We start from the raw sequence: 24704 nt of genomic DNA on the forward strand, positions 1-24704 counted from the left end.
ACTGTGTTGTTACCATGGTGATGGATGATCATTCTGATGGTGTGTGTACATCATGAAGATGCTGTGAGAACATGCAGGTGACCTTCATCTGCTGCTGGGAGGACTCAGGGGTCAGGTGTGACGTCATCAGTGGTTCTGCCTCCTGATTGGCTGGTTGTTCTCTCCAGCTGTGTTTATCGTGAGCTGTGGCTGATAAACGCTTTAAACATGATGTTTGACGGTGATAACCTCTACAGGATGTGACGTCAGAGTTCTGTTCCGGCGGAACGCATTCAGTGTGACACCGACATGAGTTTACACGGAATCATACCAAACCGCGACAGCTGCGTTTACACCAGCTGTTACTGGTAAATACCGCGATATGTAGATCATGTGTGACCGCAGTTAGCATGTTAGCATATGAGACTTAGCATTACAGTAAGTTCCTATTAGCATGTTAGCATACGAGACTCAGCATTATAGTCTGTTCCTGTTAGCATGTTAGCATCGGAGACTTAGGAGAATTCATACGAGAATTCCGTTCCGTGTGTAGTTATTATCATTATGGACCCGTCTATGTGTAGTTATTATCATTATGGACCCGTCTATGTGTAGTTATTATCATTATGGACCCGTCTATGTGTAGTTATTATCATTATGGACCCGTCTATGTGTAGTTATTATCATTATGGACCCGTCTATGTGTAGTTATTATCATTATGGACTCGTTTACGTGCATTTATTATCATTATGGACCCGTCTATGTGTTGTTATTATCATTATGGACCCGTCTATGTGTAGTTATTATCATTATGGACCCGTCTATGTGTAGTTATTATCATTATGGACTCGTTTACGTGCATTTATTATCATTATGGACCCGTCTATGTGTTGTTATTATCATTATGGACCTGTCTGTGTTGTTATTATCATTATGGACCCGTCTATGTGTAGTTATTATCATTATGGACCCGTCTATGTGTAGTTATTATCATTATGGACCCGTCTATGTGTTGTTATTATCATTATGGACCCGTCTGTGTTGTTATTATCATTATGGACCCGTCTATGTGTTGTTATTATCATTATGGACCTTTCTCTTATCATTGGGGGCGATGAACGAACAAATGACACAGAGGTTCCTCTAACTGGTTCTACCTGCCGGTTCCACCCAGTGTCTACTGGTGGGTTCTACTGGTGTTCTACTGGTTCTGTTCTCTGCTTCTTTCTGCAGTGAAGAAAATGTTTGGAAAATCTGTGAGTTCGTCCAACTGGAGGGAAACGAATCCCTGAAGGAACTGTTGGTGGTCTTCATCTCTAACGAGAACAGAACGGTGAGAACTTTTGTTGTGTAACTCGTTTGTTCGGTTCTTTTTGGTTCTAAAAGATCTCAGACTCAAACCATTTGAACGTTCTCTCTGATCTCCTCCAGGTTCCTCTGTGGAAACAGAAGTCCGGACATGGAGACCAACCAGTGATCTGGGTCTGTGATGTCACTGCATGTATGACCGTAACTGTCCAATCACAGATCATCTGTCAGAGATGATGATGCCATCAATGAGGTGTGTGTGTGTGTGTGTGTGTGTGTGTGTGTGTGTGTGTGTGTGTGTGTGTGTGTGTATTTCAGGACTACCACGTGGTTCTGCTGCAGGTCGGTTCTCATTCTGATCCTCTGGTTTTTGATCTGGACTCTCAGCTGTCGTTTCCCTGCAGCCTGCAGGTCTACGCCGCCGGGGCCCTCGGCTCCGACCGCAGCATCAACCCCGCCTACCACAGGTAACACACACCTGAGGGCCACAGCTGTCACACACCTGAGAATGTGATGTCACAGACGTGTGTGTGTGCTCTACAGGAAATTGCGCGTCATCGCCGCTGACAGCTTCCTGTCTCACTTTGCCTCCGATCGATCTCACATGAAGAACCCCGACGGATCGTGGAAGATGCCCCCCCCTCCGTACCCGCCCATACACACCACAGGTCACATGGGTCACATGACACCTCATTTACATGTACGTTTGATGTTTGTACGTCCTGTCATGACATCATCGTGATGCGTTTCCTCAGACTGTCGGATGAACCTGGACGACTTCATCAGTATGGACCCTGCCGTCGGCTGGGGGAGGGTCTTCAGTCTGGACCAGTTCCTGCAGAGATACCTGAGCAACTCTTCATCATCAGCATCAGCAGCGTCATCATCATCATCATCATCATCATCATCAACAACATCATCAGCGTCGTAGCTGCAGCAGCTGATCCAGGGACAGCAGAAGAAGAAGAGTTTTCTTCTTCCTGGGATGGAAACACCTGAACATTTCAAATCTTTTATTTTCAGACAGAATGAAATAACTCTTGTAAAGTAAATTAAATATCCCCTCGTGTCATGATGTCGTTTTAACATCACAGGAAGTTGGGATGTAAATATATAAACTGAATTTATTTTTTTAAATGTTTTTTTTCTTTGAAAGATTGTATATTTAGCTCGCTGCAGGTTATCTGATTAACCTCCTGACTTTAAATGACAAAAGCAGGAGGGGGTAGGGCGACCCAACAGCAACAGATGGAGACTTTCACTGGGGGGTGGGGGGTGGTACAATCAATAGAACAGCTGAGGCTGAACAGCTGCTCTCTTTCAGGATCCCGCTTTGAATAAACTGTATTTACACCAAACAATTGTTATTCATAAGCAGCTTTATTATTATTATTATTAGAATGTTGTTTTAATCTCATAAACGTTTCTTTCAGTGTCTTCAAACGGTTTTTTATGACGTTAAGACCAGTTTTCATGACAATGACTCTTGACGTCACATCGAGGGCGGGGCTTAGCGCCTCCTCAGCCCCTCCAGCTGGATGCAGTCTGTTGTTGTTCGCCTCCGGAGCTAGCAGCTCCGATCCCCCGCACACCGACACGCAGAGCGGCGCTGGCGCGGCTGAACTCCCTCCAGGTTATGCTAGTTAGCGCTAGTTACCCATAATTACCCCGGGTTCGCTGCCCGGTGCGGGTTTAATGACCTCTTTGTGCGGGAGGACGAGCTACCGTTAGCATGTTCCAGCTAGCCGTCCTGTGTTATTGACGTTAGCCTCGTTAGCCGGGCTCCGCTGCGGGGGACTGGTTAGCGGTCAACGGGGATTTATATCCAATCACCGTCGAGCCAGCTTGTCGGCTAACATTAGTTCGGTGCTCCCGGTGCTAGCCGGCCGGTGTGCTGCGGATTCGGACGTAAAATCTTTCCCCGGGCCGCTCCCGTGTCCCGTCATCGGGCAGCAGAGGTTGTTTCTGCGGGCTAGTGTTAGCTGTTAGCCGCGGCTAACGGGGCTCTTTGTTGACTAGTCCAGCTTTAGCTTTTAGCGCTTAGCTTAGCTCACAGGAGTAGATGCGGATGGGCTAGCCCGTTATTTGTGCTAGTTTTAATTTTAGTGGAGGTAGCCCATGCTAAGCTGACAGCTCAGAGATCAGAGGTGTTTATCTGCCCGGAGATGTCAGCGCGTCCAGCTGTTTAGTGACCTTCATCATCATCATCATCGTCACCTCCAGCTGCTGCTACCTGTGGGTTATTATGGCCCGCACTGCTGCCTGCAGGCACAGCCGCTCAGCATCCGTCGTCTACCTGCTCATCCTGTCAGGTGAGTCCAATCCCGATGAGTCGCAAACGTGATAGGATAAAACCCAGTGACGTCACAGCCCGAGGAAGAACGTTTGACTCCTGATAATAAACATTAATGATGGTGAACATAATTAGTGTTGCATCGCCATGTTTACAAAATGACGTGCAGTCACAGTTTATTATCACTGATTACGTCATGATTACATCAGTTTAATCACTGACGAAAACAAAGAGACTAATCCAGGGTGTAAAGCCACGTCTATCTGTCTGATTGTTAGCTTTGATCACAGCCGTAATCCTCATGGATGCAGCAGATGTTGGTTTTTTACCAGTGAAAAGCTTGTTTCTACTCAGTCAGAATAACAAGTTGTTGTTGTTGTTGGGAAATAAGGTGATAGGGCGTAAACAGGGAGATTCTCAACCTCTAATTTGAACGGGAGGAGATTTTTTGTGGTTTAAAGATCAAACCGTGTCAGAATTTAATGTTGAATAATTCATCGATGACATGGATAACGATCAGTGATAATCAATCTACCCCAGTTGAAGTCTCTCTCTCTTTCTCAGGATGCATCGCTGCGTCTCAAAGGAATGACAACGTTTACGTGTCGGGGGTTTCTAACGGTGAGTTCACGGCTGTAGTGATGCTAACAGATACTAGCTGTTCATTCTGTTGTTGATAAACCAGTTGTGTGCAACCACAGACCGGTTTAACGTCAGATCGTATTTTCACGGACCGTGAAAAATAAAAATAAAACGATACGACCAGAATAATAACTTTTTTTTAATCTAAATTTAATAATAAACGTGAATCCATTTTGTATCAACTTTATTAGCTTGTATGTGTATTAGTGTGTATGAACAAGAGAGCTGGCGTGATAAATGTGATGCTTTCCACAAACAAACAAACCTGTAAATAAATAACAACATGGGGTTATCAGTGCGGTTCTAACGCCTCCGTCTGTCCGTCCCTCCAGCGTGCGGCGACGTGGCGGAGCTCCTGCGTGCGTCCAGCGGCGTCGTCACCAGCCCCGGTTGGCCCTTCCAGTACCCGTCCAGACTGAACTGCAGCTGGAACATCAGAGCCCGACCCGGAGACACCATCACCATCAGGTGACCGGCCGTTTCCATGGTTACATTACACTAAAAAATTGTCCTGAAGGCATACCTGGTTGTGTCCTCAGTGTTTCATAAACACGTCTCTGTTGCCATAGTTTCCAGGACTTCGACCTCCAGGGTTCCCACCGCTGCTCCTCAGACTGGGTGTCCATCAGCAGCTACCGGAGCCTGGAGGGGCTCCGGGCGTGCGGCTCCTCGCTGCCCCCGCCCTACATCTCGTCCCAGGACCACGTCTGGATCCACTTCCACTCCGACGACAGTCTGACGGGGAAAGGCTTCAGGCTGTCCTACGTCACCGGTGAGGACGACGCCCGCATCGGGACAGACGGACGACCGGCGCCCCCCCCCCCCCCATTCAACCCGTGTCCTCTGTCGTCGTAGGTAAACCGGAGGCCTCCAGCTGCGACGTGGAACAGTTCCACTGCTCCAACGGGAAGTGCATCCCAGACCTGTGGCGCTGCAACGCCATGGACGAGTGCGGCGACAACTCGGACGAGGAGCTGTGTGTGGATTCTCCGTTCTCTTTCCAGCCCTGCAGCCTCAACCAGTTCCCCTGCCTGTCCCGGTACACCCGCATCTACACCTGCCTCCCCCACAGCCTCCGCTGCGACGGCAGCATCGACTGCCAGGTGAGACCCGGGTCGGAGGGGGGGTTGGAATCGTCAGTGTTCGTGTGTTCGTCCACCAAATGTCTTCACAATAGTCGCAGATAGAAAGATGAAACGAAAAGCACATGACTCAGGCAGCAAAGGGGATAAAAATGAGATGATGACCTTGAGAAAACTAGGTCAAGGTCAAATTTCAACTTTTGTACATTTTTTTGCACGTATCTCAGGCACCGGATGAGATAGAAAGACGAAACAAAAGGTGTTATATTCAGGGAGGCAAAAGGGACGAAAATTGGATCACAACCTTGACCTTGAACAATTAGGTCAAGGTCACATTTTCACTTTTATACCTTTTGAGGTACACATCTCTGAAACCTGATGAGATATAATCACAAAACAGAAAGCAACATTTTCAGGAAGCCAGAGGGACAAACGTGTGACGATGACCTTCAGCTTGGAAAACCCAGTCAATGTCAACGTAACACTTTTGTATCTTTTAGGGCGCAAAATTGAGGCGGGATGCTGCAGTCTCTGACTGCCCTGTTATCTAATAAATATCATGAAATAAATGCATTTGTAAAATAGTTTGTGCCTGTTAACGGCCCAAACCTTTTATACACACTAACTTGGTTTTGAATTATTATTTAACATAAATATTGTATTTATATTTATGTTATTATTTAATTATTATTCATATTTATTTTTACGTTTACTCTATGTTTTAAATCTATCCTGCTTTATGTGCTTTAAATTGCCCTTTGGGGACCAATAAAGTTTTTTGAATTAGAATGTTAGAATGTTTACCCCCCCATTGTTTTTTCTTCAGGACCTGGGCGATGAGATCGACTGTGACGTTCCCACCTGTGGGGAATGGATGAGGAACTTCTACGGCTCCTTCAGCTCCCCCAACTACCCCGATTTCTACCCCCCTGGGAGCAACTGTACCTGGCTGATCGACACCGGAGACCACCGGAAGGTGAACTCTGACCCCCAGCGGTGCTTAAAGAATGAATTTCCCCCTGTTTCCCTTCGTTAAACTGGACGCCCCCCCCCTGCAGGTAATCCTGAGGTTCACAGACTTCAAGCTGGACGGGACGGGGTACGGCGACTACGTGAAGGTCTACGATGGGCTGGAGGAGAACCCCCGCCGGCTGCTGCGCGTTCTGACCGCCTTCGACTCCAGAGCGCCGGTCGCCGTGGTTTCCTCGTCGGGTCAGCTGAGGGTTCACTTCTACGCCGACAAGATCAACGCCGCCAGAGGCTTCAACGTCACGTACCAGGTGTGGGGGGGTTTGATGTAACCTCCTGCGACGCCACTGTGTCTGTGTCTCACGTGTGGGTCCGTTCTCCAGGTGGACGGGTTCTGCCTGCCCTGGGAGGTCCCCTGCGGGGGCAACTGGGGCTGTTACACGGAGCAGCAGCGCTGCGACGGCTACTGGCACTGCCCCAACGGGCGGGACGAGCTCAACTGCTCCTCCTGCCAGGAGGACGAGTTCCCCTGCTCCCGGAACGGCGCCTGCTACCCCCGATCGGACCGCTGCAACTACCAGAACCGCTGCCCCAACGGGTCGGATGAGAAGAACTGCTTCTTCTGCCAGCCGGGGAACTTCCACTGCAAGGTACCCCCCACCCCCACCCTGATAGGTCCAAACAGACGTCACGGAACCAGAACGTCCTCTTGAGTCCGGTCTGTGTGACCTCTGACCCCCAGAACAACCGCTGCGTGTTCGAGTCGTGGGTGTGCGACGCCCAGGACGACTGCGGCGACGGCAGCGACGAGGAGAGCTGCCCCCTCGTCGTCCCCACGCGCGTCATCACCGCCGCCGTCATCGGCAGCCTGATCTGCGGCCTCCTATTGGTCATCGCCCTCGGCTGCACCTGCAAACTCTACTCGCTGCGCATGTTTGAACGCAGGTGAGGCCACGCCCCACCGATCACTTCCTGATTGATGAATTTGCTTGAAAACCGTTTCGATTCGCCGTTCCAGGTCATTCGAGACGCAGCTGTCCAGAGTGGAGGCGGAGCTACTCAGGAGGGAAGCCCCGCCTTCTTACGGTCAGCTGATCGCTCAAGGATTGATCCCACCTGTGGAGGATTTCCCAGTGTGCTCTGGGAGCCAGGTAGACACGCCCACACGATTTAAAAAGTTCTGTTTCCTGTTCGTTTCCTGATCTCGTCCTCGTTTCCCACCCCCAGGCGTCCGTCCTGGAGAACCTCCGTCTGGCCGTCCGCTCTCAGCTCGGCTTCACCTCCCTCCGCCTGCCGTCCTCTGGTCGCCATAGCAATCTGTGGCGCCGCCTGTTCACGCTGTCGCGCTCGCGGCGCTCCGGCTCTCTGGCGCTCGTGTCGGCCGACCTGGAGGAGAGCGGCGGGACGGGGAGCAGCGGCTCCTCCGGCTCCGACCTGCTGTCCCCGGACTCCGACGACACAGACACGGAAGGAGAGCGGGGGAGGGAGCGCGGCGGGGGTGCGGTGGGCGGGTCTGTTGCCCCCCTCCCCCAGAAGACCCCGCCCTACGCCGGCGTGGAGGCGGTGGTGGTTTCTACGACGACGTCGGCGAGCTCCACGCCGACGCCCGGCCGCGATCGAGACCGCGACGGGCCCCGGGAGCCCCCGACTGACTCTGGCCGTGTTACTGTGGTAACGTCCAGGCCCGCCCCTGTCGCCTGTAGCTTCAGCGGCGCTGATCTCTTGGCTCCTCCCACCTCTGCCCTGCAGCGTCTGGCCCAGAGCCTCCACCGCCTCGCCAGGAGCTGGACCAGAACCGGCCACGCCCAGCAGGATCAGAGCTGGACCAATCACAGCCCACTCCGCCAACTGGAGACAGGAAGGGGCGGGGCCGAGGCGGCGGAACCGCGAGGAAACAGAGAGGAAGACGAGGACGTGGAGCTCCTGATCCCCGTCTCCGACTCGGACTCCTCCTCCTCCTCCTCCTCGGTCGCTGACGCCCGACAGCCACGCCCCTCCTCTGCCACGGGACACGCCTCCCGCCATCACCGTGGAAACGGCTGTCGTGGCACGCGGGACGGCCCCTGCGAACACTGCGGGATCGTCCACACAGCTCAGATCCCCGACGCCTGTCTGGACGCCACCGGCAGGACGGAAAGCAGCGACGACGAGCTGCTGCTGCTGTGCTAACGCGCTAACGAGCTAACATGCTACCCGACCCAACAGCTATCATCAGCTAGCATGTTAACTAACAGGTTAATCCAACACGGACATTTAGCTGACATGCTAGCAATGCTCATGCTACCATAAATTTTTTTCTTTCACTCCAAAGAGTTGCTAACGTTCATTTGCTAACTAACGCCACAAATGCTAACCCGAACAGCACCACACGCAGCTAGCCAACATGCTATCACATCACACTGGAAAACGTTTAGCAAACTAGCTTACAAATGAGACAGCTAGCCAGCACGCAAACGATTATTCTTCACGCTAACTCTTCAAGTACGGACAATCTGTTACGGACAGCATGTTTTAGCATGTTAGCTGGATCAGACGCTAGCGCTGTGATTGGTGAGATGAACGGGCCAATGGGAGTACGGTACCTGACCACTGGTGTGTTCTTCCTCCCTGTATGGTACGACAACACAACTCCCCTCCTGTTGGTGCGACTATGAAATGTGTCCCCATGTAGGAACAGAAGTTATCCCTCCGTTGGTGAAACATTGAACTGATTAGGAACGTTCCTTGGCTGCTAACTGTGGACATGTTGGATCAGGTGTCAAACTGGAAAGACTATTAACACGTCCTTTTCACCCTGATTTGTTTACAGCAAACAAAACGAGTTAATCCTCCCCACCCCCTCCCAAAAAAAACAACCCCCACACATCTTTGTAATTATTTTAAATCGTTCCACTCCATGCAGGTCGGCTTGTAGAACCAATTGAATCGTCGTTAAGTCAATGTTACGTTAAAATGAAGCACAACATACGTCACGTTCACTCCATGCTTGCAGGAGACTGATGCTAATGCTAGCCGGGCTACCTCCCAGGTCGCGACCTTTCATTGTGGGGGCGTTTTTATCCGGCTTCCTGTAACGGTTCATCTGTTGGGTCTTAGGACCGGTTCCCATGGGAACACGAGGTTCGCTTTTTGAAAATGACCTCTTTAGACGAAAAGGTTCTGGGTTTGATTATTCGTGAGTGTCTGAAGGTGTGATTCCACAATTTGTCTCATGTTTGAGGTCAAAGGTCACGGTCCAGGTAATCTGAACGGATTTAAAGAACATCAGAGTTCTGGATTACAAATGTTGATCTGATTTCTTTGAGACGTGACCCTCCTGACTGAAACAACCGTCTGTGTGTTTGGTACTCAGATGTCAGCTGACCCTGTGTAAGTGTCTGTATTTATTAATGACTGTTTATTATTATTATTATTATTGTGTTTGTTTTCTGAGCTGCATGATGTTTGGTGTTTGTTTTTTTGTTGAATTAATGTAAAAAAAACAACAACGAAGCTGTCAAACTGATCATTAAAAGTTCACGTTTCCACTTCGTACGTTGAAGTTTGAGCGCTGATCTTTTCACGTAGGTGTTGGGGCGCGTTACGTCATGACGTCATCGAAATGCGACCAGCCAGTCAGTTACGCAGTTAGTTTTATCGGATTTGTTGGAATTTTCCACTGCGGAGTGAAACACTTTTAATTCGGATAAATCTGTTCTGTCGTTCGGGAACCGGATCTCGACACAGTCCAGAACCCGAACCGGGTCCGTCCGGAACCGGATCAGACCGGAATCTGACTCCGAGCCGTAGCGCTTTGAAGAGAGTTACTAGGAGCTAGCTAGCTGTTAGCATCAGGCAGCTGCGGTGTTTGGGGTGCGTTCGCTCTCACTCATGGAGTACCCCGGAGGAGGAGCGGCTCTGGGCGGCTCTGGGAACGTCCCGGCCTTCCTCACCAAGCTGTGGATCCTGGTGGAGGATCCCGAAACCGACCCGCTCATCTGCTGGAGCCCGGTAGGCACGATAGCTTAGCCTAGCCTAGCCTAGCACAGAGCTAACAGCACGCAGCTGCTCCGGTTAGTTTAAACTTGACAGTGTTTTGTTAATGAGGATGACTGTGGAGCTAAGTTAGCCGTTAGCTTCAGCAGCTAACTTCTGTTTCCATGAAGCCAATTTCGCGTCAATCAGAGGTAGAAACCCATTAAAAACACAAACAGCTGACTGGGTTTAACAGGTTAACCTGCTAACAGGTTAACCTGCTAACCTAGTTAGTGAAGCTTCCTGTGAACCGAACTCGACCGGAAGTCAAACGGTTTATTTACACGAACGACACGTGGAGACATTAAAACACTCACTGATGACGTTTTAATCGTTGGTCAAGGTGACAGGAGAACAAAAACGTGTTTAATTAGTGTCTTCCTGAAGCTGTGACGTCAGCATGATATCGTCCAATCACAGCATCAAAGAGACGTGTTGATGTTCTGATCCCGAAGTGAAAGATGGAGCTGCTGGTAAGGGGTGAAGTTTAAATAGATCAGTACAGCGGATGTAAAGGTGAAGGACAGTTTGGTGATCACCCTCATCATCATCATCATCAGAGACTGGATTGAACCAAACTGGCTGCAGCTGTCAGTGAAGGACAGATAATTCTATTTGTATTGATCTATTGAAACTGATCTGGTGATGAGCAGTTGATCAATAGTTTATAGCTGTCGGGTTGGATGATGCTGTTTGTTCTGGTTGCCCCGGTCGGATGTAGTTCCTCTGTCTTCCTGGTATCGATCAGATCAATGAGGCTGGTTCAATTCATCTTTATTAGTACAGGAAGTCCTCAACATACGAACACAGCTGGTTCCTACAGGTTGTTCGTAAGTTGAATTGTTCGTAAATTGTTATTTATAAAATTCCAATCTGTAATCTCCATCTGAGGTCATTTAAATCTCATCACTACTCCAAATACTAAAGTAATGTCATTACTACCCTAAATCCTAAAGCAATCTCATTACTATTTTAAATACTAAAGTTCTATTCCCTCTGACTGACCAGAAACAATTCCAGGACATTAAAACAACACAGAATAAATAAAATTCAGGTTCAGGTGGTTTTATAGTTCAGTAGTTCTGATCATACGTCAGTTTAAAACAATATAAATCAAGTTTACATAATTTCACTGGACTTAACGTCTGTCCACCACAAATACTGGACTCTAAAATCACTAGAAAATTGTTGAAGCTCATAAATCATGTTACTGTAAGAAAAGTCAGAATAAAAACATGTAATCATATTAAATACGTACGTATAGTTCCAATATCTACTGTTAATAAGCATCACTCGTGATTCACGTAATCATTTTAATCCAGATTAGTTCACAGTTAACTTTAATCCTGATAATTTAATCCTTGAAGAGAAGAAGAAGAAAACATTTCTGGAACTCTCCACCAGAAAGATATATTGATTGGGCAATGTATTGATCAGGTGAATCCATTTGTGTGTTATTTGTTGTGTGTCAGAGTGGAACCAGCTTCCATGTGTTCGATCAGGCTCGCTTCTCTAAAGAAGTCCTTCCCAAGTTCTTCAAACACAACAACATGGCCAGTTTCATCCGACAGCTCAACATGTGTGAGTAGACAGGGATCAATAATCAATGGTTATTGGCTATCAATCAGTTCCCTCCCTCCTACGATTGTTGAAGGTTCTCTCCTGTTTCATGATCTAAAAAACGCCAAGAGCTGCTGTAAGATTGTGTGTGTGTGCGTGTGCGTGTGTGTGTGTGTGTGTGTGTGTGTGCGTGTGTGTGTTCGTGTTCTCAGACGGGTTCCGTAAAGTCGTGCACATCGAACACGGCGGTTTGGTGAAACCTGAGAGAGACGACACCGAGTTCCAGCATCCGTTCTTCATCCGAGGACAAGAACGTCTGCTGGAGAACATCAAACGCAAAGTCACCAATGTGTGTACCTTAACACACCAGTATACACCTGAACGCAACAGTATACACCTGTATACACCACTATTCACCTGTATACACTTGTACACACAAGTATACACCTGTACACACCAGTATACACCTGTACACACCTGTATACACCATTATACACCTGTATACAGTAGTATACAACAGTGTACACCTGTAGACACCTGTATACACCTGAACAAACCTGTATACACCGGTATACACCTGTACACACCAGTATACACCTGTATACAGTAGTGTATAGCAGTGAACATCTGTATACACCTGAACCAACCTGTATACAACAGTATACACCTGTACACACTGTTATACACCTGTACACACCAGTATACACCTGTACACACCAGTATACACCTGAACACACCTGTATACACCCGAACAAACCTGTATACACCTGTACACACCTGTACACACCTGTATACACCTGAACATACGTGTATACACCTGTACACACCAGTATACACCTGTACACACCAGTATACACCAGTATGCACCTGTATACACCAGTATACAGTAGTATACAGCAGTGTACACCTGTACACACCAGTATTCACCTGAACAAACCTGTATACACCAGTACACACCTGTACACACAGTATACACCAGTATGCACCTGTATACACCAGTATACAGTAGTATACAGCAGTGTACACCTGTACACACCTGTATTCACCTGAACCAACCTGTATACACCAGTATACACCTGTATATACCTGAACACAACAGTATACATCTGTATACACCTCTATACACCTGAACACACCTGTACTCACCTGCACGCACCTGTGTGTGTTCCTGCGCTGTGATTGGTCCAGGTGTCGTCTGTGCGTCAGGAGGAGGTGAAGATGTCAGCTGACGACGTCAGTAAGATCCTGAACGACGTGCAGCTCATGAAGGGAAAACAGGAAACCATCGACTCCAGGATCCTGAGCATGAAACAGTAAGAACCAGAACCAGAACTTGAACCAGAACTACTAGAACCAGAACCTGACCTGGTGATGGGTCACCTGACCCACCTGGTCCTGTGTTTCAGTGAGAACAAGGCTCTGTGGAGGGAGGTGGCCAATCTGAGACAGAAACACGCCCAGCAGCAGAAGGTCGTCAAGAAGGTAACATCATCCATCATCCATCCATCTTCTCGTGGGTCACGGGGGTTTCTGGAGCCTATCAGAGCTGGTAATGAGCTGGAGGCGGGGTACACCCCAGACGTGATGCCATCACATCATGGGGCCACATGAAATACGAACGACCACTCACACACACTCATATACTCCACACACAAAGGAATCCAACCAGAACCTTCCTGCTGAGAGGCGACAGCACCGCCCCCTGCACCACCCACAGCCCCACCCCATGCACCACAGCCCCGCCCACATCTCAACACATTGGTTCTAATAATTTCTGTCTCTGCAGCTGATCCAGTTCCTGGTTTCTCTCGTCCAATCAAATCGGGTCCTTGGAGTCAAGAGGAAGATGTAGGTTTACCACACAAACACACAATATAACACAATATACACAATATAACACAATATTACACAATATATATAATATACACAATATAACACAATATACGCAATATATGTAATATACACAATAGAACACAATAAACACAATATATATAATATACACAATATATACAAACACAATATAACACATGAATTACTGTTCGTCATTTTGCTCTTTCTGCAGTCCTCTGATGTTGAATGACTCTAGCTCCGCCCACTCTATGCCCAAATATAGCCGGCCACTCTCATTGGAGGTAAGCTCCCTCCCCCACACTGACACATCCTTCCAGCCAATCAGACGCGATCAGTCGTGTGTTTTCAGGCCGCAGCCTCTCTGTTCGCCCCCGACGCCTCGCCCAGTGGACCAATCATCTCTGACATCACGGAGGTGGCCACGCCCCTCGCTCAGGAGGTGGTCTGTGATTGGGTGGACACCGGGTAAGAACAATGGCTGGTCGTCTCTTCTGATTGCTCAGCACTTTCTAACAGCCAATCCGCTGCCGCTTGCAGGGAGAACCAATCAGTGATCGTCAAACTGGAGCCATCCAGTCCTGACAAAGAGGAGGGGCCTCTGCTGGAAGGCGGAGCCTTATCTGTGGACACACCCCTCTCCCCCACCACCTTCATCAACTCCATCCTGCAGGATGAGACGCCGCCGCCCCCGAACACCTCCAGCCCCGCCCCCCCCACAGGTCCCACCTCCTTCATTATTAACGATTGATTATTGATTCATGAATAATCTATAATTATTGATTAATGATTGATTGTTATTTATTAATCAGTGCGCTCATAATGATCATAATTCCGACCTGTTCCGATCTGTTCAGTCAGCCCCGTTGTCGTGACGAGCCCATCTCCAGTTGGGACCCACCCACCCACTCCTGCCAGCCAATCGCCTTCCTCCGTCGTCACCAGGGACATTTCCCTCAGCTCCGCCCACCCCGAGACAAAATGTCAGACGGTCGCCTGCATCGACAGGTGAGGGGGAGGGGTCAGTGCCGTTTTGGGGGGATTTCATTGGTGCGCGTGGACTCTCCTGAGGACCAATCAGAACGCGTCTCTGTTCCAGACACGAATTGTCGGATCACGTGGAGAGCATCGACAGCAGCCTGGAAAACCTGCAGAGCATCCTCAACTCACAGACCATCACCTTCGATACCTCGCCGCTCATGGAGGTTAGTATCACCAGTATCACCATCGTCACCATCAACACCAGTATCACCAGTATCACCAGTAACACCAGTGTCACCAGTAACACCAGTAACACCAGTGTCACCGGTGTCACCGGTGTCACCAGTGTCACCAGTATCACCAGTATCACCAGTGTCACCAGTAACACCAGTGTCACCAGTAACACCAGTGTCACCAGTAACACCAGTGTCACCAGTAACACCAGTAACACCAGTGTCACCAGTAACACCAGTGTCACCAGTATCACCAGTGTCACCAGTGTCACCAGTAACACCGGTGTCACCAGTAACACCAGTATCACCGGTGTCACCAGTAACACCAGTGTCACCAGTAACACCAGTAACACCAGTGTCGCCAGTAACACCAGTGTCACCAGTAACACCAGTAACACTAGTTTCACCAGTGTCACCAGTATCACCAGTGTCAAGTGTAACACCAGTATCACCAGTCTCACCATCAACACCAGTATCACCAGTGTCAACAGTATCACCAGTGTCACCAGTAACACCAGTATCACCAGTGTCACCAGTAACACCAGTGTCACCAGTGTCACCAGTAACACCAGTAACACCAGTGTCACCAGTAACACCAGTGTCACCAGTAACACCAGTAACACCAGTATCACCGGTGTCACCAGTAACACCAGTGTCACCAGTAACACCAGTGTCACCAGTAACACCAGTGTCACCAGTAACACCAGTATCGCCAGTGTCACCAGTATCACCAGTGTCAAGTGTAACACCAGTATCACCAGTCTCACCATCAACACCAGTATCACCAGTGTCAACAGTATCACCAGTGTCCCCAGTAACACCCGTGTCATTGCTAACGCTAACACAGAACTTTTGTGTGTTCAGTTCTTCACCTCGTCGTTTCCCGCCGGAGACTTCGACATCGACAGTCTGGACACGGTGAGTTCACATCCAGACTTTTATTTTGATACTGATGTTCCTGTCACAATAAGAGCACCGATTAACGACCAATCAGAGCCGCCGCTGCTGCCGGAGTCACGCCCGTCTGACTGTGATGTCACTGTTTCCTCTCAGCTGCTGTCTGATGACGCCCCCAGAGGAAGTGATGAAAGCAGCAACCACACAGGTGACACACACACACACACATATACCGGAAAAAAGGGGTGTGGCTACCCTGTGATTGACAGGTCACTGCTACTTCCTGTTCTTCCAAGTATGGTTTCTCTTTCTGGCACTGAGAAAAAAAGAGTTGATTTCATGGGGACTCTCTGCTGCTCTCTGATTGGTCCAGGGTCCCAGCTGGTGCATTACACAGCCACACCTCTCTTGGCCTCTGAACCAATCACCTTGGGCGAGGGCGGGGCCGACCTGCCCTCCCTGCTGGAGATGGAGGGGCAGCCGTTCTTCATCACCGAGTCGCCCACTGACGACACGGCCATCGCCCTGCTCGACCAGGACCCCCAGGACGCCGACCTCTAACATCATCAGGAGGGGCGTGGACGTCGCTATAGCAACGGGACAGTCTACAGCAGCAATAGCAGGAAGTCAATCGGCTGTAGCCAATCAAAATGCTTTCCCAAGCAGGTTTTGAATATTTACTAGTTCTCGTATTGGTTTTCTTCTTCTCTTTCTGTTTTAACTTGTTTGTTTGACACTCGGAGGTTCTCAGAGAACCGGGGTAACGTCTGTGACCTCGTCCAATCAGAGGCCCACATGAGCATCATGTGACCCAGATGTTCTGCATGTTGTTTTCATTGTCTTTGCGTCAGATATAGAAAACCAAGAGAGTATTTTTGAAGTTTATTATAAGTGAGAGACTTTTATCGTGAGACGACCTTGAAGCTGATTGGCTCATTGATCCGATGTGTTCGATCGGTTCTGGTCCACAATAAAATGCAGTTTGTTTATTTTTGTGTTGATGTTTTTCTCCTGTTCCTCTAATGTGATGAAGGTCAGACCAGAAGCTGCATCCATGGACTAGACCTGTGTCTATATACCTGTGTATATACTGTATAATGTATCTATATAACCATGTTTAACTTTGTATAATTAGAACTGTATATATATATATATATATATATATATATATATATATATATACACACACACAGTATAATTATTTTCATTCAGAGTGAAAGTATATATAGTATATGTAATTAGATATAACTAGCTTTATCTGTATCCAGTTATTTACTTATGTACTTATATATAATTAGATATTATATCTAATTATATATAGTTAAACGGGTATATTAATATTTACCTGTATATATTACTTTTATCAAATACCTTTACATATAATTATAATCATATAAAGACAAGCTAACATGGATTGTGGATTATTGATGAGGATCTAATCATTAAACAGAATACAAATTCTCATTTTGATGTTCAGAATAGAAAAAAAAAATTTAATGTAGAAATTTAAAACCACATTATACAATCCTGACTGAAGATGATGTCACTTCCTGTATGAAGTCATAAACAGAATCGCCAAACATCGGCGGCAATTCGGTTGAAGCTTTAAAAAAATTTTCCATTGTAAATGATTCTAAACAAAACGTCTATAAACAACTTAAATAACAACACAGCAGGCGGGGCCTGCGGCTAGTGGGAGGGGTCTGGTTTCCTGGGCCTTGCTGATTGGTTGGTACACTGGAATCGGTAGCGCAGGAATCGAACTCTCGGCTTGATGTGGAAGTCAGCAGGTATCCTCCAGTTCCACATTTTTTGCACCTGTAAAGCAAAACAATCAATTAGAGTCACGTTTTGATCGGGTCTGATCAGGTCATGTTTTCATCTTTAATCTCTACTTATTATTAAATTCATTTTATTTATACATTATGTATTGCTATAAAAACAATCAGCAGTTTAGAATGAATGAATGAATGACTGAATGAATGAATGAAGGTCTGTGGAAGGAAGAACATTCATTAAACTTTATTTAATTTGGACCTGAATACTGGAGGACAGCAGAGAGCGACTGTAATGGTCACGTGATTAACCGCATCCAATCAGATTGTAGGTCTCCACGTTAACCATCTCCTTGGGATGCTGATGGTTCTGGACCGGACATTTTTTAGTTGAAAGACTAAAAATATTTAAGTTTCAAGATTCTGATTGGACATCAATAATCTGATCAGTTCTGAAACAATTGTTGGAAACATATGAACCACTATAAAACACGTTCAGCCTCCTTTTACTACAAATAACTTCTAATAGTTTCACCGAACATGAGCTGCTTGTTTTTCGCGCCTCCTTGAGGCCTCAAGTGGAACTACAACCAAAATTTGTCAATAAAAACGACGCATTCGGATTAAATCCGGATTAAATGTGTGGGTCAAATTGAGAGTGTGTGGTACCGACCTTCAGGACCCGGACCAGATGGGTCGTACTGTTCAGTGACTGAACCTGCACAGAACAAGCAGAACCAGGAAGAGAGAAAGCACAAACTTCAGCACCTGAACTCTGATTGGACGTCAGTCACGCAGCGAGTGGCGCCAGATTAGAAAATCTGCAGCTCCTAATGAATTTAAAAAAGCACCACAGAAACATCCCTCCAGCGCGGACAGGATTAACATCACGTCTGTGGTCGATGGAGGAAATCAGTCGCTGCTCTGGAGGAATATCGGACGCTCCGTCTCCGCGCGTTCTGGATCACCTGGATGATCTCAGGTGAGCCTAACTCTTTTCTTTTTAGTGATTATTTTTTTGTGTGTGTCCGCAGTCGGGTGTGTGTGTGTTTTCTCTTCTTATATTTTTATGGATTAGACTTCTATTGTTCTTTATTTCCGTTAATGATCCTTTCCGACGCGTCTGGAACTACAGTATTTATTCAATTCGTTGCGCGCCGCTTTTCTGCGATACGGTGGATTTTTGTGAGACGTTTCGTGGATTAAAACCCTGCTGGAGAAACTGTGGATTATGTTCATGGATTATTTTTGTTTAAATGTTCCAGAATACGCGGTGCCGAGTGCGCGTAACGGGTTATTCCCAGCACCATCCTGTTAACGGAACATTCGTTCCAAATGAATCCCTTGTGCGCGTTAACGCGACTGAAGTCTGACGTCACAATGACTGAATTTCAATAGAAAATTATGAGATTAGAAGAAATTTAAACTAGACTTCAATAAATTCGCTTTCTGACGCTTCATATTTGATCCTTTTGACGTTTTTCTGCGTCGGAAATCCTCAGTTTGTGACGTGGGCATTTTGTTTTAGACACTAGTCTCTATTCTGGTGTTAGACTTTGTAATCTTCTATACTGGTTTTAAACTGGGTTGAGACTGGTTTGTTTGGGTCTAGGTTCTGGTTTCAGGCAGGTTGTTGGGTCTCAGGAGTGGATTTGGACGACTTTACCTTATTGACGGGTTCAGTTTCAGGTTGGTTTAATCCAGTTTAAAACTGTTTTGTTTTAAATTTGATTTCTAATTGTGTTCACATTGGTTTATATACTGATTTGAAACTGGATCTAAATTAGTTCTCAGATTTATTTCAAGCTGGTTTGGAGACTAATCACAGGTTCGGTTTGGAATTAGAAATGTTCATTTATTTGTTTCAAACTGGGTTTACACTGGTCTCTATTCTGGTCTCAAACTGGGGTTAAACTAGACTTAAGATGGTTTTAAACTGGGTTTAGACTCGTTTGTTTGGGTTTAGGTTCTGGCTTCAGACGGATGTTGGGTCTTGGGATTTGGATTATGTTACTTTTTCGATGGGTTCACATTCAGGTTTGTTGTTTAATCCAGTTTAAAACAGTTTACTTTAAGACTGGTTGCTAACTGGGTTCATACTGGTTTATATACTGATTTGAAACTGGATCTGTTTTGGAAGCGGATGACAATCAGTTTGGTTTCAGAATCGTTCCTTTATATCAAACTGGGTTCAGAGTGGGTTGTGATTTGGTGGTGAACTGGTTTGACTGGTTCATATCTGAACACACTGGTTCCTGAGGACCTCAGACTGGTTTTGCTTCTGGTTTATGTCAAACGTTAAGCGTTTGTTAAACTTACCAGCAGCCTGCGTGTGACCCGTCGCCGCCGGACGACCTGAAACAGACACACAACGTGTGAACACGCGTGACGAGCCGTGATCAGTGAACTGAAGGTGATGAGTCATCAGTTTTTTGTCTTAGAGAACGTTTATTGTGAACCAGGTGAGCCGGTCCAGAACCAGCGGTCCAGTTCAACCAGTCTGAAGGACTTACTGGAGTCCAGTGGAGCTCCTGTTGGGTCTGCTGAAACTACAAACACACACAGCTGTAACACACTTCGACCTCTGACCTCTACGTCAGCCATTTGGAGGGCGGGGCTTACCTGTGTCTGCCACCGTGAAACCTGCTGCCATAGTAACCAGGTCAGTGTGGGCGTAACCTCCTGAAGCTGAAAGAGAAGGACAGGTGTGTGTGTGTGTGTGTGTGTGTGTGTGTGTGCGTGTGCGTGCGTGTGTGTGTGTTCACCTGTGACGTCAAGACTTGATGCTGGAATCAATCATAATCAGTTTATTTCTCTGATCAATGCTCTTCATCAGTGTATTTATTGATCTATCGATCAGTCTCTCACCTGTGAGGTCAATATGAAGCCTGGTCACAGACTCCGCCCCACCTGCTGACATCACAATAACACCTGATGACATCACGTCTACACACTGCTCTCACTAGTCGTGATGTCACAGCTCCATCAATTCGTGTTTCATTGATTGAACAAATGACTCCTCAGTTTGTGAAGCTGATCAATCAGTAGATCAATAGATCCAATAGATCAATAATGAACATACCTGTTAGATCAGTCTGGAAATCACTGGAGGAAACCAGTCGATCTGTCACTGAGAAGAAACCAGTGCTAATTATACATAGTACCGATACTAGTTATAGTACTGCTAGTTATAATACTGTTACTAGTTATAGTACTGTCACTAGTTTCACTTCTGCTAGTTATAGAACTGCTAAGAGTAGTGCTGTTTGGTAATATTTTTGGTAGTAGTTATATAATACTAGAGTACTGTTGGTAGTAATATTTTTGGTAGTAGTTATATAATACTAGATAGTACTGTTGGTAGTAATATTTTTGTGAGTAGTTATATAATGCTAGATAGTACTGTTGGTAGTAATATTTGTACACATTATTAAACCTGCTGTCCAACAAATGAAAAGTAAACATGCTACCTGCGTTAGCATCTGTTAGCAGAGTCAGTCTGTTTCCTGTAAAACACAAACCGTTAACCAATCACTGACATCACAGACACCGACCAATCAGATGGAAGCTAAACGTCCACCAATCAGGAAGTGTTTCTTCTCATTAGTGGTTAGTTTGGATTGAAGTCATGGATTTAGAAACTGGAGAAGCAGTTAGTCGACATCGGGTTGGTCGTACCGTTAGAATCCGACAAGTCGCTGCCCCCTGGAGGAGAGGAGGAGTAAAAACACGACTTTTATTCTGAAACAGATAAACTCTTTCACAGTAAAGGTCTTCTAATACTTTCAGAGTAAGAGTCTCTTGTACACTGACCTCCTTGGACCTCAGGGTGGGAGGCGTGGGGGGCAGGACCGGACAGCGACGCCTGGGGGCCTGAGCTCGGAGCGCTGTGTCCTGATTGGTCCGTACCGACGTGGGCGTGATGGGGAGGATCTTCATCACCAGCAGGACACCGTGAAACGAGAACAAAGATGCCATCTGCAGCCTCTACACCGATGGATGACCCGGGGGCCGTTTGCCTTTTAAAAATAGACCACAGGTGTTGTGGGCGGGGCCAGTACCTGCAGGCGTGTCCAGACCGATGCCGGCGTTCTGGTCGCCAAACTGAGCTGCTGTCTCACGGGATCTGATCGCTGAAACACGGACAAGATGAGGACCGATCACTAATGATGCTAATCAATATAAAGGTGATCAATTCGGAAAATTTAAAAACTGACAAGAAAAAAACACACCTGTAGGGTCCAGCTGAGTGGGCGGAGTCAGGAAACCTATCAGAAAAACAGGAGGTTGAATCTGTGTTCAACAACCTCCACTTGACCTCCTGATCACACCTGGATTTACCACACCTGTACCGACCACACCTGTACCGATCACACCTGTCCTAAACACACCTGTACCGACCACACCTGTCCTAAACACACCTGTACCGACCACACCTGTCCTAAACACACCTGTACCGACCACACCTGTACCGATCACACCTGTACCGATCACACCTGTACTAAACACACCTGTACCGATCACACCTGTACTAAACACACCTGTACCGACCACACCTGTACCGATCACACCCTTCCTATGATGTACACACCTGGGTTGTTAACATCAGCTCCGAGCCCAAACGGATCACCTCCACCTGAAAACAGGAAGAACAGGAAGTCAGGAAATGGAGAGAAAGGACCGAAACAGGAAGTGGACGTGTTGATCCGGAGCGCTCACCCATCAGGCCCAACAGGAAGTCGTGACTCGGGGTTCCTGAAAGAGAGGGCGTAGACGAATGACGTCATCCTCTGATTGGTCAGCTGGTTGGAGAGCTATTATGAGCAACAGACCTCACCTGGACACTCACCTGTGTGATCCAGGTGAGAAACTCCGCCCCCGAATGACCCCACTACACCTGAGACAGACAGGTCGACAGACAGGTCGACAGTGATCAGGTGATCACTTCAGTGTTTAAATATTTGAGGTTACCTCCTGAAGCCCCGCCCCCGCCCACCTACCTGTCTGACTGTCTCCTCCCCCTGCTCCTCCCCCTGCTCCTCCCCCTCCGTTCAGGTGTTTCTGTCCGTTACCTGAAATATCCGCTGTGATGCGTTAATGTTGTCGTCACGTGTGAATGAGGTATCGATCAGTTGGTATTGATCAGAATAATCAATATATTTACCGCTGGAACCTGAATCCACGCCGTCAGAAGCTGGAAAACAAACAGAGGCTTGTGATTGGTCAGCCCTCGAACCCATCAGCTCTGAACCTCCTGGATTTACCTGAAAACACCTGAATGTATTGTGATCTTTACCTGGTGGAGGGGTCTGAGCAGCTGAGGAACCTGCAGGAGGAGAACATCCCATCATCGTGTCCTCACACATAAAACAGTATTGATCGATCGGCAGATATTGATTGTTGATTTCTCACCTGTGGACTGAGAGGCTGCTGAGCCGCCTGGACCTCCGGCTGTCAGGAAACACGAAGAAGAAAAGACCAGCTGACCCATGCTTTACTCGTCAGCCAATCAGCACACAGCTGGCTTCAACCTGGTCATGTGACCTGATGAGGAGGCGTGACGACTCACCTGATGACGAGTCGCCTCCGTGACCTGATTCACACAAGAACCAATCAGAGTTTGATATTTGAAACCGACGCCTCGTCTGAACTCCTCCCCCCTCTGCTGTTTACCTGCAGGATGTCCTGCTGTTCCATCAGCTGCTCCCCCCCCTGGATGACCGCCGGCGGCTGAAAGGCAACACAAAGCTTCTCCTGATGACGCGTCAACCACAGCGGGGGAAATGTTTGAACGCCTGAGGACTCACCGCTCGCGTCCTGAAGGACGGGAGAAACACCTGGAGACAAAACCACACCCACCTGGGTCACATGATTGCTTCAAAGCAAAAAAAAACAGCAATGGGAGCAGATGAGACTCCGCCCATCTGACTCCAGTTTTATTGGACTCTAGGTAACGTGATGGTGACCATCAGGACTACGTTACCCAGAAACCCTGAGGAAACAGCTGGGATCTGGTCTAGATGGCCCACCTTTCAGGTACTGCCTGTTGTCATGGAAACAGGCTAAGCTAACAGTGTTGTATACGTCGTAGCGTCATTGCTAAGCATCTCTCAATGCTACATGCAGGCACTTCCTGTTTGTCCTTGAACGTTAGCTGCAGTTTGATTGGCTCTTCCATTCTCGGCTTGTCTGAGCCTGTCAGACTGTACTGAGGGAACAGGAACCAGGGGTGTCTGGTTTGGTTCCAGTACATTCTACTGGTCCAGATGCTTTTTTTGGATCTCAATCGATCTCAAACCCCTCTCCCCCAGCAGGGGGCGCCCCGGCCCCCGTCCCGTCCCGGTGGTAACGGGAGACGGCAGCATCACGTGTTACCAGGCGGATCCTAATCCCTCTGCGAATACCAGCCAGTTAATCTGGATTAAACCTGAGCCCAAACCGGAACAAACAAACCCTTCAGGATGCTCGTACCCGATCGGGTGTGGGGGGGGGTTCGACTCACCTGAACCTCCGGATGTCACCGCCTCCGCCGCCGCGCCGGTGGTCTGCTGGCCGCCGGCCGCGCCTGCTGGGGGGAGGAGGGTGGAGTATCAGGTGACGGCATGAATAACGGCAGTGTTTCCAGCAGCGGGGGGGGGGGGACTTCATCAGGACAAGAGGGTCGGCGTTGTTAAAATCTTCATCAGACGTTAAGAACACCGAGCCTCCTCATCACCTCATGCCTTTAAAAACTTTATTTAAACGTTTATGAACATTTTACGGGGGGGTTCAGCCTCTCACCCTCATCAATCACATCCTGACTCTGGGAGTCATCATCATCTGAAAGAAAAGACATCCAACATTCATTTATGGCTCGGTTTAAAGACGCTTTAGACATCAGGAAGGTTCCCCTGGTTTATTCCTCCTGTTTATTCCTGCATCTGTACTTTATTATTGATTATTGATCATGATTAGCGATGATCGTGTTTGCTGATGACTTTCATGACTTTCTTGAGTCAGATATTGATCATCAGGCAAATGGAAACCAGCAAAGTTTGTTCTTTGTTTGACTTTGAGGACACACACCTACACACACACCTACACACACACCTACACACACACCTACACACACACCTACACACA

General features: G+C 47.6%; 4 protein-coding genes across 5 annotated transcripts; 3 read left to right on the top strand and 1 right to left on the bottom strand.

The window, feature by feature from the left end:
- The first annotated feature begins 212 nt into the window (after positions 1-212).
- On the top strand, positions 213-2641 carry ntaq1 (N-terminal glutamine amidase 1). Of its 2 annotated transcripts, none has more exons than XM_068332582.1 (6): positions 213-347; positions 1214-1313; positions 1412-1462; positions 1607-1755; positions 1832-1956; positions 2044-2641. In XM_068332582.1, exons 1-6 carry the CDS (start codon positions 289-291, stop codon positions 2217-2219), a joined length of 660 nt encoding a protein of 219 aa, XP_068188683.1. In that variant the 5' UTR covers positions 213-288; the 3' UTR covers positions 2220-2641. The 2 variants fall into 2 exon arrangements, with proteins under 2 accessions (XP_068188683.1, XP_068188684.1); XM_068332583.1 differs by having other exon boundaries at positions 1631-1755.
- Positions 2642-2816: 175 nt separating this feature from the next.
- On the top strand, positions 2817-9808 carry lrp12 (low density lipoprotein receptor-related protein 12). Its single transcript, XM_068332488.1, has 11 exons — positions 2817-3600; positions 4146-4202; positions 4556-4691; positions 4793-4995; positions 5079-5326; positions 6132-6281; positions 6364-6585; positions 6658-6924; positions 7017-7219; positions 7293-7425; positions 7502-9808. Exons 1-11 carry the CDS (start codon positions 3534-3536, stop codon positions 8441-8443), a joined length of 2628 nt encoding a protein of 875 aa, XP_068188589.1. The 5' UTR covers positions 2817-3533; the 3' UTR covers positions 8444-9808.
- Positions 9809-9881: 73 nt separating this feature from the next.
- On the top strand, positions 9882-16800 carry hsf1 (heat shock transcription factor 1). Its single transcript, XM_068332515.1, has 14 exons — positions 9882-10264; positions 11761-11869; positions 12061-12197; positions 13037-13161; positions 13255-13330; positions 13635-13696; positions 13911-13980; positions 14049-14164; positions 14237-14418; positions 14554-14704; positions 14796-14901; positions 15775-15828; positions 15964-16015; positions 16181-16800. Exons 1-14 carry the CDS (start codon positions 10145-10147, stop codon positions 16366-16368), a joined length of 1548 nt encoding a protein of 515 aa, XP_068188616.1. The 5' UTR covers positions 9882-10144; the 3' UTR covers positions 16369-16800.
- A 655-nt stretch (positions 16801-17455) lies between these two features.
- si:ch211-80h18.1 (uncharacterized protein LOC555593 homolog) lies at positions 17456-24115 on the bottom strand. Its single transcript, XM_068332568.1, has 24 exons — positions 24085-24115; positions 23390-23419; positions 23256-23312; positions 23152-23175; positions 22995-23033; positions 22847-22908; positions 22747-22776; positions 22583-22666; positions 22432-22479; positions 22302-22337; positions 22174-22218; positions 21815-21850; positions 21644-21715; positions 21396-21515; positions 21261-21287; positions 21053-21088; positions 20665-20712; positions 20451-20495; positions 20348-20368; positions 20205-20270; positions 20096-20131; positions 19902-19937; positions 18256-18300; positions 17456-17625 (listed from the first exon to the last, which is right to left on the bottom strand). The coding sequence occupies exons 10-24, from the start codon at positions 22303-22305 to the stop codon at positions 17591-17593; spliced, it is 672 nt and encodes a 223-aa protein (XP_068188669.1). The 5' UTR covers positions 22306-22337; positions 22432-22479; positions 22583-22666; positions 22747-22776; positions 22847-22908; positions 22995-23033; positions 23152-23175; positions 23256-23312; positions 23390-23419; positions 24085-24115; the 3' UTR covers positions 17456-17590.
- Between the last annotated feature and the right edge of the window lie 589 nt (positions 24116-24704).

The sequence above is a fragment of the Antennarius striatus genome, chromosome 14 (assembly GCF_040054535.1).
Source record: "Antennarius striatus isolate MH-2024 chromosome 14, ASM4005453v1, whole genome shotgun sequence".
Classification (NCBI taxonomy): Eukaryota; Metazoa; Chordata; class Actinopteri; order Lophiiformes; family Antennariidae; genus Antennarius; species Antennarius striatus.